The sequence below is a fragment of the Ammospiza nelsoni genome, chromosome 1 (assembly GCF_027579445.1).
Source record: "Ammospiza nelsoni isolate bAmmNel1 chromosome 1, bAmmNel1.pri, whole genome shotgun sequence".
NCBI classification, from domain to species: domain Eukaryota; kingdom Metazoa; phylum Chordata; class Aves; order Passeriformes; family Passerellidae; genus Ammospiza; species Ammospiza nelsoni.
Window position 1 is genome coordinate 59,859,813 of NC_080633.1, and position 15,827 is coordinate 59,875,639.

Sequence of the window (15,827 nt, forward strand, 5' to 3'; positions counted from 1 at the left end):
AATTTCCCTCACAGAATCATACAATTTCTAAAGAAACCTAAGGCTACAGGCTGTCAACATTGTTGTTTAATCTCATAAAAGTCACCATCAAGAATGAGAATAAAGAAAATTAAAACAGTGCAAGCTTCCCAAATGGAGCTACAAGCATGAAGCTTGCCTAATCACACAGCATACCTTTCTCACATCTCCTGATTTTAATAATATTCCTAATACTTTTCTAAAGCATTAGATAGGTGCACAAAAATATACAACACTATATTCCAGAGAAGCAAATAAAATATATTTTAATAAGAATACACAGTCATTTTCCTACAAGATTAATTGATGAATCTTCAGGGCAAAACTGGCCAGGTTGAACTGCAGAGATCTTTCCATTGCACCCAGGCTTATCCCTCAGAACTGATGTCTAGGTTTTGGGAGAGTTGCCCATTTCCATCCCCTTTTAAATTTTTATAAGTAACTGTGTAAGACAAAAGGAAGCTATGAATATTTATATCATTAAAAGCTGATCTCTTTAGATCAATATATGTAACTTCCAGTATAAAAATTACTGCTTTAAAAATGCTTTATCTTCAAAACATACATAAGACAGCAGTCACTTAAAATTTCTTCTTATAGAGACTGTAATTTGCTTTTTTTTTTGCTTGTGGAACACAGCCTTTTGTCCCTGCTGCCGAAGAAATGAAGAGTTTCAGTTTTATTTTATGATCTCCAGACAGGAAGGACAGTTGATATCTACATAAACATACACATGTGCCATATTTTGATTTCTAAAAGGAAGCCATCTGAAGGGTGTAATAGACTTGACAGTTTCCTTTTAAAATCAAGATAGGGTTTTATCAATTGTCTTTTCAGAAATCTTAAGATTATTTAAAAGCTCTTATATAATGGAAACTGACAACAACTTTCTGAAGCCTAAGGAAAAAAAGAAGACAGATGATGTTGAAGCAGGTGATGAGAGAAGAGAGATGATGTTGAATAAGCATTCAAGAGACTATAAAAGCCTCAGCCAGCCCATGGGAATTATTCATTCACATTTTTATTTATAGAAAGATACTATGGCATATTCATTTAGAAGAGTGGCTTCAGATAATGGGAAGTCTAACCAATTACAGAGTTGTAAAACACTACCAGCAGGAGTAACTGACAGAATATCTACAAAAGGCATTCCTGTACCTAAACTCTTAAGACATTCAAACAGTGTGATTCAGAAAATTCTCTTCCTCTAGACTGGGAGTCACTGAAAGACATATCTGAAAGAAAATGCAATAATTCCATTATCCCTGGAAAGGTTGTACTGTTCACAGTGCATCACAGCAGCAAGAAAATCCAGTGATGACTTTGCCATGCAAAGTATGTGGTGCTTTACACCCAAAGCACCTAATTTTGATTTACAAGAGCATATTTTCTTCTCTACTGTCTTTAGGATTTGATTTAGCTGGGTTGTCTTTGCTCTGACCCCCGAGAAATATCCAGTTCCTTACATCAAGGTATCATCCCTGACATTTAACATCTTTTCTATTAGTTTCCCTAAAATTTCTACCTTGGTTAATTCAAATTCTCCCTCATCCTCACAAGAAAAACATGCCTTTTTCCTAAGACATCCAGCCATGTAGAAATGGAAAAGTGATGAAATGGAGAAGAGTTCCTCAACTCAAAAGAACTTCAAAGTGTTTTGCTGGAAAAAAAGACATTCCCTGGATAAGCAATATAGATGTCATAGCTATTACACTTTAATATCAACTTTATACTCATGCTCTAAGCTCCTGTTATAAAGCATCACTTAAAGTTCATATATTTTCCTTTATGAACAGTGAAAGAGGTTAAATCCATGAAACGCTGAAAGGAGAACTTCACAAATACAGGCAATAGGAACAGTTTGAGGGGTTATTTTTTAATGTAAAAAGATTTAGCAATGCTACAACTCTGCAGGAGATGACACCAATTATCAAAGTTGTTTTAATTGGTACAGTGAAGGAAAACTTTCAAGACTTGTTACAGTTTATGTCACTGTTGTTGAGCTCTTTTGGAAGATGAGCCTTTCCACTGAGAACATGGTTATTTCTCCTTCTTTCTTCCATATTTTGATGCAATGTGTCAATAGTATCTAGAGAAAGCAATTTTTAGTGAGAACAGCTTTTAATAGCCAGCTTTGTATCAAGTATTTTTACAGAAAACTATTCTTACAAAAAATGCTCCTTAGTTTTCACACCTGTACAAAACAGGGGCAACAAGACTTTGTGGGGAGGATTATTTCTCTTCCTTTCTTCCCAGCAAGACGTACAAAGATCAGGTCAGTCTCACAGGATAATCTGGGTTATTCTTGCCACCAGAAAACTCATGTAATTTGAGTATTATCAGGTGCAACATGAGCACATTGCAGGAGACTGCAAGCAAAATTTAGACCCACTGATAGAAGCCAGAGCACTGCAAGACCCACCTTTATGTACTGCAGCTCCACATAATGTTCCCAGATGGGTGGAAAAGCAGTGGAATAATGGAAAATACACTCAAAACAAGCCCTTCAGAGATAGCACACTGGAAGCATCCCATCCTTAGTTCTGGAGGGTGTACAAGCTATTCAAAAGAAGCTGCTGGTGGGAAGTTGTGCTGCTTGGAGGTGCTGGACCTGAGTTTATACAAGCTCACCTCCAGCATTTCAGTGTCCATTAGTTTGTATCCAGCTCTTACATTGCTCAGATATTTTCACTCCTTCAGGGCACAGTATGACCTCAGCCTTTCTGCCACAGCCCTGCACAGTGGCAGGGCAAGCAACAGAGAAGCCAGGGAGGGCAGCTGCTCTGCTGGACCTCAGGCATGAATGAGGCAGAGACATGGGGGTGGGAAGGCTGAAGGCAGCCTTAGCTGCAATGACCCTGAGATGCTGATGCAGTCAAAGACAACAGGAAGGTCTTGTACCATAAGTATGAAATGGAAAAATGTGGAAATTGGAAAATATGAGCCTGCTGCTGAATGGGGCAGGAGAGCCAGTCACACAGACACAGAAAAAGCTGAGGTAAGTGTGTCTCTTTTGCCTCAGTCTTTCTTTACTAGCAAGATAAATCTTCAGAGGCCAGAGAAGATGGCGAAAGACTCCAGCAAGGAAGAGGAACAGCACAGGAAAGGACTCTTAAGCAAATGGGTCATACCTGACTCCATAGCCCCTGATGGGATGCACCCACAAGTGCCAAGGGAGATGAGCGATGTTATTGGGAGGCCACTCTCAGTCTTTAAGAGATTAGGGTGGTTGAGAAATGTGCCTGATGACTGCAGGAATGCAAATATCACTCCTACCTTGAACAGGAGCTGGACTGAGGGAAGGTCAGCCTCACCTCAGTCCCTGGGAAGGTGAAAGAGCAACTGATCCAAGAAACCATTTCTAGACACATGAGGGACAAAGTGATCAGTAGAGATGAACTGGGTTCATCAAGGGGAAACTGATTAACCAACCCTGATACACTTCTACAATGAAATCACTGGCTAGGTAATGAGGGAAAAGCAGAGGGTACTTCACTAAGGCCCTCGGTTATGTGTCTCAGGATCCTCAGAGACTCCTGATGGAGTGGAGTGTGGATCTAATGAACATGTACAAAATCCTGACTGGAAAATGTAAAGAAAATGGAGCCAGGTTCTTCTCAGTGGTGTACAGTGACAAGACAAGAGGCAACAGGTACAAACTGAAATACCTAAGTTCCCTCTAAACATCAGGGAATAGTTTCTCACTGTGATGGTGATTAAGCACTGGCACAGCTTATCCAGAGAGGCTGTTGAGGCTTCATCCTTGGAGATACTAAAACCTGCAGCACTACTGCCCTGCCTCTCTAGCTCTTTTGAGAACTCCTTACACAAGTAGCACATGCTTCTCCAAGACCAGAGAAGCCATCAAACACCAGAAACTTTGCGATCATGTGAAGAACCCTGATGCAGAACAAATGCTAGATTAGGCCTGCAGCAATATGAAATTATTCTTCTCTGTTATGGCAATTGCTCCCAGTGCTGAACACCTGGGCAACCATCTGAGGGCAAGAAGAACTTGAGGAGACACATCTGGTACACCATTACTCTTGCCTGTTCTCCTCATCTTTCACTCAAATACATTCCAAAACTTTTAGAAGAAAAACCCAGCAGCATGCTGGTCCTGCCTCCACAGCCACAGCACTAGAACAGAGATGGGCAGACCTGCTATAATGAGATCTACTTTCCCACCATTTTCATTCTCCATTGCCTCAAAACCCAATCCATTGGGTTCCCAGGTGTTTTACATACTGACAACATCAGCTCTCAGGGAAAAAAGGGCCATAGCTGAACAAACCCAGGCTATACATTATAAAGACAAGACATTAAGTGATCTATCTCTGCAAATCTGCTCAAAATTTGAATTCCTTCTCCCTGGACAACTCATGATACTAGAAAACAGTGGGAAAACCAGAAAATAGGAACAGATTCCTGTGGCAGGAAGAGTTTTCAGAGTGTCATCTGTCTCATTATGAATTTGGGAAGAGGGTTCCTTGCAAAATTCTGCAAAAGGAATAACTTCCCAGGGGCTACTCTGGAAAAAAACTCTATAGAGTCCCAGAGGCTTGCTTTCTACAACTTCCTTCAGTTCATCTGAATGTATCTGGTTTTGTGCCTACCTTTCTGTATGTGGATAAAACACAATTTCAAGCCACATGACCATTGAAAACGGAGATTATGGTAATTCATGACTAAGACTCTACTAAGAGCAGAGTGAATACATGAATCACATACAATTTTCTGATTTTCTCAATGCAGCAGCAGCTCATGTATCTAAAGCTGAAGATGGTACAAGTGCCTATTAGGCTCTTCCCTGAGTGTGCAAGAAATTGTTTGCACACATTACAGATAATTAAGCTGTTGGACTGCTTACTTTCCTAGGTAAGTCCTCCTAATCAGAAGAATGGACTCATCACTTCCAAGTCTTGCAGGCTGCAAATGCAATTTATATATGTAGCCAAGAATAGACTTTCTAATATAAATTGTAATTTTTCAGTGTAACTGGATGACATTAGAGTGTTACAGACATTATATGAGTAAAGCTAACTGCGAAATTGCAGAGAAGACTTCTCTGAAAAAAACAGGAGGCAAACTTTCCCTTACATACTGAATATTCAGATTCCTTTTCTCAAGTATTTTTCTTAGTCTTCTTGACAACTGGATGCACTCTGCTTACCAACAAGACTAATCAGCAGCTGGAAACACAACTGTAATTTAGTCTGCAACTTAACTGAAGCTGTAGTAGGTATATTTTCAGTAACAGTTTGAAACTTTAGGCCATTAAAATCATTAACAAGCTTGAAGATATGAATGACTCATCTACTTAAGTGCTTTCATAAAGAAACTGAGCCATGCATTCATTGCTTATACAGCTGTTTTTACCATTTATCAGTGTTGTGCTTATAATTTAAGTAATTTAACCACTTGAAATTTTAAAATAGCGTATTGCAATGTACCAACATTTAAATGCTCAAGAAATAACCGCAAAATTGTGTTCACTGTCTAGATGTATGAATATCAAAAGAGATAAAAAAAGGAATCCAACTCTGTAAGCACATAAAAGTTTAAACAGAGTAATTCCAGTGACTTTTAAACTTTTGTCGTGATGACACTGTATACACTGAGACAATACATTTGGCATCCATGCACATGGGCCTTACAGCTGATTAAGGCACAAATAGGGTTTTACTCTGGACAACCTCTCAGCTCATTCTCTGGATGGAAGGTACATTAGTGGCTGGTTCACAGCAAGCTCTTGGAGTGAAACCCCAGATTACACTCACCTAAAGGAAATGGTGAACCCTGAGATCCCTTAGGGAGCCACACCAAAGCACTTCAAAGGCACACTCCTCACCTGGGCTACTACACTGCAGGAGATACAACCTCCAAGTACCACAGGAACCCTCACTGCTATCATTTGCTTCTTGGCTGAGTACTACTTACTTTGTATACAGAAACTCCTTCATTTCTCACATTTCTGCTTTCAAACATTTGCCACTAAATATCCTCTCTGATTAACCTCTGATGAAATCTGAAATAAACAATATATCCATTTATTTTATGCTTTTGCTAATTGTTTTCTGAACAGCTAGAGTAGTTCTAACTATGCTTGATGATGTTTAAGCTTTTAGACTTGTCCACATGAATTTTTCTATATGAGATAATAAAGCCTAATTCATTTAAATTAAGAATAAAATAAAAAGCTCCTCTACCACACCAACAGAAGAAAATTAAACAAAATCTAAAAGTAAAGGACACACAGACCAGATGTGGAAGTTTAAGATATAAATGGAAAGATAATTTCTCATCAAAAACCTAACAAATTTATATAGATTTTATCTCACCCCCCCCCATGGGAAGGAAAAAACACAAGCCCTAATTTTACAGTGCATTCATTATAGCAGAATGCAGATTTAATTAAATTGAATATTGAGAAAAAAAACTTGAAAATCACATTTTTAGCATAAAAAATCTACAGAGACCTTTCCATTAGTAAAGACTTCCTAGGAAGCAGAGCAAATTTTGTATCATACTTTCATGGCAATGGAATTTTGAATCCTTTGTGAAAAGCTATTTAAGAAGCATGCAACAACATGCATCTGAGCAAACTCCTGCAATGCATCCAACAAAGACATATTATCCAGTTCAGACACAGTAAACAAACAGAATATTACTGCCATTTTGTAAATGCCATTATTTCAAATATTGTGTATAAAAGAGTTGGATGAGTCAATCTTAAATTCAAAAAGATTCCTTGAAATGTTAAGGAAAGACAATTGGTACTGCAGCTTTGAAACAGAATGGAACACATTTAAAGCCTTAAATGACCTGAAATGTAGACCTAAAGAGAGAATCCCTTGTGACTTTGACCAAATCTGTGTGTTCCTTGTACTCCTTTCTGCTCACAGAAGAAAAAATCTCCAGAACAAAAGCAGACTTTAAACAGAAGTGAACAATACTCTATAAATAGCTGAAGGCTGAATACTGTCTGACCAGCTGGAAGGCACCTAAGGAGTTAGAGATCCTTCATACTGTTAACTCTCTTCAGTGAGAATGGCAAGCGTCACTGGAGAGCAAATGTTAAGATGCAGATAAACTGTTTCACAGCTGTTTTAGAAGGCAGGTATCTCCCCAGTGGAGAAACACCAGCATAAGAAGAATTCCGCACTCCCTCTCCACAGGATGCACTCCTTTCCCCTCACTTGACAAACTGACTTGTCCACAACAATTCTACTCTTGAATAGAAGATGGCTGGTAACTTCTTATTTGAGGAGATGCCAAAGACCAGCAAGTGGCCAGCACAGTAACTTGTTTTTTGAGCCACGAGTAACAAACAGGCCTCACAGTTCTTCTGGTGGCTACAGACATAAAAAGTAGTTTTCCACTTAAATTATTTCACATGGTGGAAAAAACCTGACTCTGACCTGCCCTTTGGTCTGAGAAAACACACAGACAAGCACTGCCTGCAGCTGACAGGCTCCTCAGGGCAGAAGTCATGCTGAATCCCTCATCCTGCTCTAATAAGAAGAAGAAGAAAAAAAAAGGCAAGCAGTTTCTCTTATCAGAGAGCTTGAAAACTATATTGTGTAATAGTTTTAAATTAATTACAGGGTAACTCAGCATTTTATAAGAAATTCCATTTTATAAGAAATTCTCACCTCATTAGTGAGAAGAAAAATCTCTGTCTTCTAGTGGCACTGTTACAGGACTTGCTCTATCACAGCCATTTGAATGCTTGTGTTCTCTATTGTAAAAGCCTTCAAATACTCCTTCAAAAGAATGATTGTCCCAGCAATCTCTGTTACTTCACTTGCAAATGAAGCACTACTCATTATATATAACATTTTTGAGGCCATAGTATAAGAATGATGATTTTTCAAAGTGTGTTTACAGCCAAGTGATATGATCAGCATCTTTACAAAAAAGGGATCTAAAGATAATAACTGGGGGGATAAACAAAAACATGTTGGCACACAGTTTGAATAGGAACATTTCCAGTTCCCAATTCCTTCTAGAGCATTTTTAAATTTTCCACTGGTAATTATAAGATGCATCCAATATGATATTGGAACAGTTGAGTTTGTCAGTGACTTCTCTAGATATCTGCAATTACATTCTAATACTGTTAAACTTTTCTGATTTAAAAACCTCTTAATTTTCAGGTTTCAGCTAAAGGTCCACAGATCAATGAGTAAAGACACACTCAGAATAACTCCCCAGTATTTACCAAAGGTTTATGAAAAAGATTGCTATAGGGAAGGAATTACTTAAGAGCTTGGATACTATTTCACTTCAATCAAATCTACTTTTCATGAAGAACAGCTACTTAAATGAAACAAAGCATGGTCTGTAACTACACTTTCCAAGCACAAACATCCTTGGCACATAAAACCATCTTCTCTGCTTTGTAAAGAAGATAAGATACAAAGGGTGGGATTTAACAGATGCAGAAAGTTCAAGTCAGCAAAACAACCTATCTCCAACTACTTTTTCTCCAAGGAGAGGAAGGGATAGAAGGACAGGTTCAGAAAGACAAATTAGGAAAGGTCAATTTTACCACACATATGTGAGACAAAGACAAAAAGAAGCAGATAATCAACCTAAACAGAACACAGAAAGCAAAAGCACCACTGTCAAAAAACCAATGTCTTAATAACCCAAAGAATGTGTTTAAAAGGGGATGGGAAGCACCTCAGCTGTCTAAAGCTACCCTAATGAAGCTTTGGAGGTGGTCACTAATCAGATCTTAAGCCTATCAGATAAAGATTACAGCTGAAGGACTCCTGGTTTTCAGCACATTTGGACAATTTTCAAGAGGGCCTGAAAAAGGCACACCCTTCATACAGAAACTATCAACTGAGATTCAGCACTTGTTTCCATTTATTCAAATCCTCTAGAACCTGGACCTACAATTTTCTAGCTGGCAAACTGAAAGCAACTTGATTCAATGTAGCAGAGGGTAGAGTACTTGGGACAACGCACACTTGAAAAAAAAACCCCTACCTTTGTAGGAGAAAAAAAAAGTTAATTCAAATAGCTTCAAAAAGCTGTTATTACCTCAGTATTGATATTCTCATGTGGAAATTTTGTGTAACAAGAGCTCTTTCAAATAAAAACATTCCTATATGAAAACTTATTTTTAATATATAAGTACAGAAGCAAATTATGCCTTGCATGCTCAGAATCGTCTTCTATTTTAAAGTCTTCATCAAAATCACTTCCAAAGAGGAATGACATTAAAATTTTGTAGAACAGCTGGCTCATGTGAAAACAGCAAGATGTGCTGCCAACAGAAGCACTTTTCTTTAGAAGCTGATCCTGGATTTCAGTCTGGAGTGTTTCACCATTGCTTCTGGGAAAGAAAACCTCACTGAAACTGCTGTAATTTTTTAATTGCTTATGTGGACTACATCAAAGAGTCTGTTTACTTCCAAAGTGTTACAAATATAAGGGAATTCAGTCATTTAAACATACTCTCAGCTTGCAGTAACTATGAGAACAATTGTTATGCCAAGAAAAAAATGTACCCAAAGGAATTAAGAAAAATTTCTACTTTAGAGGTTGAATGCAATCAATAGTTTTGGGAAAAATAAAGTTGGTGAAAGTTTCAGCTCCTAACATCTCAAAACATCCCTCTGAATAGTCATTGAATCACAAGAGTACTGTACAGACTGGAACATGCTGGCCAATCCAGGTGTTTTATTACCCACATAAGTTAAGTTTTAAACCCAAGAAAAAAGTACTTGTAACAACCTTGCAAAAATCAGTCAGAATTTGGTTATGTATAAAAATATTCATCACATTGTCTTATTACCTGAAGGATGCTTTCTTCTCTCAGACATTTAATTTAGAATGCTGAACTTACATGAAATTAATAATGGGAGACAAATTCTGGCTGTTTTCTGTGAAACAGACTCAAACAAAATTTGAAACTTTGCAAGTGTAATAATCTATAAAATTGGAGCCATCACATCATCTGTGTTGAACTTCCTTAATTTGCTTCACCTTAAGAGAAGCATTTCCAGGGAAGCAGCTTCCAGCTGACAAATGCCTCCTATTACTGCAAATTCTTACAGCAAATCAGTCTTTCCCACAACTGGGAGAGAAGGTGGTTGCCTGTCAAGGATCTCTTTGCAGAGTTTAGGGCTATTTTTTTTCCCTACTCAATGATTATACATTCTCTTTAAAGGCTGAGTGGGTTTCCTACTTTGTTAAGGAGATATATTGGATCTCTCAGAAATAGAGTGAGACGCTCATTAAAATGCATTGAATACACTCAAGTAGGAAAACTGCATTTATTTACCAAATTACATCAAGGAACAACAATGAGCTGCTCTTCCTATCAAATATACTTTGATTGATTTGGGATTCATTATCTCATTGCCAAAATCAATAAACGGGCCGTATTTGCTTTCTGTAGTTTTCCAGCAATTGTAATTCTATGCAGAGATCTTATCCCCCTGAACAAGCTGCAAGATTCAATCTCACTCACCAATGCTTAACTGAAGTGCTGCCTCAACAACACAAATCTATATGGAATAAGCTTTGAGGGAACAGTCTTTAAAATGAGACATGTTCCTCTGTAATCCCATGGCCACTGACATGGCAGGCCCACAGCCAAAACCACAGTGCAGTTCTAGAAATGAACTGATCCTCTAGTTGTGGCCAATTCCAATAATGAACTCTGCTTCTTACTGAGGGAGTCTGAACAAGAGCTTTTCAAAAGGACCTCACTATTATGCATGGAAAATTCTAATGGCTCCAGAAATGTAAGTAAGTCGTTCAGAATAATGACACACCACAGAATTCAGATGACAAGTTTGAAACAATTATGTGGGAGAAGTTCTACCAATAAGAGCAAAATTAATTTGAATTTTCTTCAGACAAACAACACTTTCCAATTACCTGCAAACACAAGCAATTGTTAACTTTATTATTTGCTCACTTAAGGTTAAGGTTAAATGTTTTCTTGAACATCCAAGCATTGACCACATACAGATATTTTGATCCCCTTTTCTTTAGCAGTTAGTCCCCTTAAATTAAATCTATTTAAAAAACTGGAATAAAGTTACAGTGACAATGAATATATTCATTCAACTGGGATAAAAAGATGTCATCAACAAAATTTTGCACTGGAGTTTGCAGCAGTCTTTTCTATCAGTAAGAAAGAAAGGAAAACTCTAATTTTTGTCTTCTAGAAGAGTGGCTGTTCTAAGGAAGTACTATTATATTTGAAAGAAAACACTTAGGATTCAAAATATCACTGTTCCCCTTAAAATTCTGTTTTTCAGTAAATGGGCACTGAAAAGATAGTTGTGGGATTTCTGAGCCTCTGAGCTCAATTTTCCTTGATTATGAATTAGCAATGGATCCAGGAGAACGAAGCCTATCAGTTTTCTCAAAGATTATTTTTTCCTCCATGCTTGAGAATTTCAGAAGTGGCACGAATCAGAGAAATGATCATGGTATTCTGTAAGTTTCAAGACTGAAGACTAACAATAAATGTAAGTGCTAGTTTTTTTTTTTTTTTTTAAGTGTTATGGCTCCAGTGTCAGCAACTACTGGAAAAGTGTAGAGGAGCAGCAGAAACCTACAGTCTCTGTAGGCCTCATCTCTAATAGGAATGAGCTGAGCCAGATCTTAGGAGTACTGGATCATATGTGGACTGTTTCTTGTTCATCTTCTGTTTTTCAGAGACTGTTCTTGAGTTTCCCCTCTTATACAGTACCTTTTTAGCACATTAAAAACTTACTGAACATGAAAACTTCAGTTTAAAGCTTCAAACTTAAAATGTAATTGGAATGACAGGCTCCCTTCTTATCAAGCAGAATTTCCTGCCCAGTAGACACTGGGTCAGCATCTGAACCAGCACTTTGTATGTTTTCCAGCATGCCTATCAAGCTCAATACTGAACACAATATAGCAAACTGACAAGAAAACTCTTAAGAGGTGGAAAGAATAGAAAAGTTACTTAAGAAGCTGCTCAAAGACTTTATCCCATCAAGAACATTACTATGTCTATATAGTTTCTGAGTGAAGAAGTATTGCCAAGCTTATTTAAAAACCTTTCTGTATATGGAATAAAACATAATTACAAATGCAATTGCTCTATCTTTTTACACCATACTTGGGGAATAGTTATTTAGCAGTATTCCTTAATGTGACTCTTTCTTCCTTTTGGTTTCCAAAAACTGGTATGTCTTTCACACAATGAAACATCACGATATTAGGATGACTTAACAGTGACATGCCTTGCTGCTTCAAACTGTGTTCTGAAACATTCATCATTTGCTTGTCTTTCCTCTTTCAAACTTCACTTGGGAGAAAATTTTTCTTCTATCCATTTAAGACAAATCAAATTCTTTAAACCTGCAGACTTTTTTCTAAAGAAGTTCAATGATTAGAAATACCCATGATAAACTAAAAGGCTATGCAAGTTTCTCCTGTAGCTCTTTCTACAATAAGGCAACATTACTACCTCACTCAAAATATCTCCATAAACATTTATATATCACATTCTGTGGCAGTCTTTGTAGTTTCTCTCATACCTTCTTTGTGTGCTAGAACAAAGCTCAGAAAAGTTAAAATAATGTGAGTTGCTTACAACCTACTACTTATCCTTATTTTGGAAAAAGTGTTAGAGCCTAAAGTCTTATGGTTGGGAATTGAGTTTGGTTAGAGAGCAGAAAGGAACCACAACACACATCTGAGTCACGTTTTCACTTTCAGCACCCTATAGTACAAGATTATGACACTTGCAATTCTAAATTAAAATCATATATTGCTTAGTCTAAATTGTTAAGCTTAAAAAGTATTAACAGGCTGCAAATTGAGAACCATTCAGTAACATATTTAACATAAGCACTTAGCTTATTAAGTTCTAGTATACTAGCAACTTGGTTGATAGTCATTATCCAACAGTCAATGCTGGGACACTAAAATCAATTTTGAAGAAGAGACTAGCAAGTTTAAATTTCTAAGTAGAAAAGCATCCTAACAACCTCATTGAACAACATAAAACTGTCTCAAAAATTCAGGACAAAAAAAAGCATAGCTTTACAAACCATACTTTATTTTACTTAAAGTAACATTGCAGAGGACATGGGTCTGTATCTTACACAGCATTGAGACAACTTTAAAAGAAGTGCAGTTCAGTTGCCTTCAGTTCTTTCTGAACAGGTGATACACTGGTTCTCAATAAGACATTTACTAGGACCACTTCCTAAAATAAATCCCAAAACATTGCAGAGATAAGCATGACAGCTTCAGACACTTAAAAGAAAAAGTTACCTACGTATAATTTCACATCAGATGGCAAATACCAGATTGTAAGAAAGCATGCTGAAAGCAAAAACACAATGAAACATCATGAACACTTCTTACATTTGAAAAATTCATACCTGGGTACACCGCCTGTTAAACTTCTTTCACTTGATGACGATGATGATGATCCAGGTCTCTGATCTGCTTTCCTTCCTAGAGTCTCTGTTGCACTAGTCTGAGGTTTTTCACCTTCCTCTTCCGGCTTTTTTTTTTCAGTGTCACTTTCGTCACTGCCTTCTCCTAAGATGTCATCCACCTGCCAAAGAGTGGAGGAGTCAGTTTATCTTCCACGAGACAGCTCTGTATTAATCTTTCATAATCATTGGATCACTCTTAAATCATCATTAAGAATATGCTTCAAGTTTCCTTGGCCTTCTCTGTCAAAATTTAAATTAAACCCCAAGGTCTTCAACACAGCTTCTGTAACAACTCTAGCAACATTTTATTCCAATAACCTACATTTATTCTATGCTTAGCTTAAGGCAGATATTCTCACATAGATGATAGTCACACAAGAAACTATTAAAAAAAGAGTGCTGTCTTCTGAAATTAAAGAGATAGATGATTTATACTATTGTAACATACTGATGCATACTTTCTACTAGATACATTTTATATTATTATAACATATAGAATCACTTGGGCAAGGCAAATTAAAATCTCCAGTAAGATCTCTTACATTTAGAGGTATTCCTTGACACATATATAATGGTAAAGAAGTCAATTTCTATATAATACAGTATGAATGGAACAGAAAGTACAAACCCCATTTTAACGCGACTGCCTGATTGTGCGAATTAATAAGGACAAATCTATCAAAAGGTTTACATATTTTGTTAAATAATTGTTTGTCTTACTTTTGAAAAGTTACCATAGGATCTGATAATCCTCTCAAAACCTATGAACTTGATGTGACAGGCCTGGCTTTGCTGAAACCATCATTAAAAGCAAATCATACTCATGATCTACCCTAATGAGCTTCAAAAGGTTATAATCTCTCTGAGTTAGCATTCAACCTTCAAAAAGAGATAAAAACATAAGAAAATATAGGTGAAGATCCTCCCAGTCTCTCAATTTGTGTGACTGGCAGGAGACATGGAAGTAAGCCATGTGTGAGCATTTTTCTACTGATGTTAAAGAATTTTTCCTAGAAGCAGCTTATTTCAACATAAATTAAAATATGCTTCACTACTACTCTTTGTTCTCACTAATCCACATCAGCTTTATCAAGGAGAAAAATATCTGCATATGAAAATGGTCTAAAAATTTTTATGCTGTTTATTTGCTGCTTTTATACATATAATCCAAAAAGCTTAAAGAAAGCTGTAAGACAGTAATTTATATTTGGTCATTCATAAATGGACCTTTAATTTCCTTGTTTAGCTTGTTAAAAGCATATGCAAACCAGTTCAGCACATCTAAATCCAGACGGCAGTTTCAGGTATAAACTGTAGGAATTGCTGGGTCAAATACCATAATATTAGTCCAAAACCATTTTTCCTACGTACAGAAATTATGGTGTGCATCGCAAATAAGAACCATGGAATGCAATTAAATTAAATCAGAGAGACTGAAAGCAGTGCTAGAGATAAGCCAATGGTGAACCAAGGAGAAGAATGTGAAGTACACAGGATGGGTAATTTCCTGTATGTACAGAATGCAGTGGAAGTCTCAAATGTTTCAAGCTTATTGTTTGGGATGGGATGGCAGGAAGACCCTGCCTGTATAGATTTGGTAGAAGACTCTCCGGGTAGCTGACATGGCCAGTAATCGACAGCACAGATCCACAGCTCTAACAACTCCTTTCCTGCAAGTCTTTAACATTAAAAATCACAGATCTTCATTCCAAAGGCAATACTTTTCCAGAAAGTCTTAAGTTTAAAACTATGTTGTCACTACAAAATATGTTAAGGTTTTCAAAGGATAAAGTTAGGCTGATAGACATTCAGTATTGCAGATGCCTCTCTCAAAGTGAAGTTTGATAGTATTTTAAAATATACTTTGTGTGAACAATTTTGACAGACTAGCAGTCTAGTTATTGCCATGTCTGTTTTTCCTTCATCCTGTACAATGATAACATTATTTGTTTGAAATCTGAAATGCCATTTAATATCAGAATTACTAGAATTAGTTGTGCACAAATATATGCCATTTCACAGAAATACACTGAATTAAAAAAAAAATCATTGCATATGAAAATGATGTGGGATAGTCCCTACAAATCTCTAACTAGAAAGGCACCCAAACATGAATTCCTGCTTAATTATTGGCTAAATTGCAAATGTGCTGAAAAATCTAAGTGTTACATCATCATCTTCTACAATTCTCAAAAGAAATGGAAAACAAACAGTATTTTCATTGAGGCAGTGAGATTTCAGCCCATGACACTTGAACAAGTTAACAGGTAAAAAAACTTCATTAGTAACTAAACATCAACTATCTATCTATACCTGAATATATATATATGTATATATATATATATACACACA

General features: G+C 36.8%; 1 protein-coding gene across 1 annotated transcript in view; it reads right to left on the reverse strand.

Moving 5' to 3' along the window:
• The window catches only part of CTDP1 (CTD phosphatase subunit 1), a 96,745-nt gene that overhangs the window by 15,787 nt on the left and 65,131 nt on the right, over positions 1–15,827 (reverse strand). Inside the window, exon 12 of the mRNA XM_059481591.1 lies at positions 13,416–13,594. Within this exon, the coding sequence (XP_059337574.1) occupies positions 13,416–13,594 (179 nt within the window). The remainder of the gene's footprint in view (positions 1–13,415; positions 13,595–15,827) is intronic.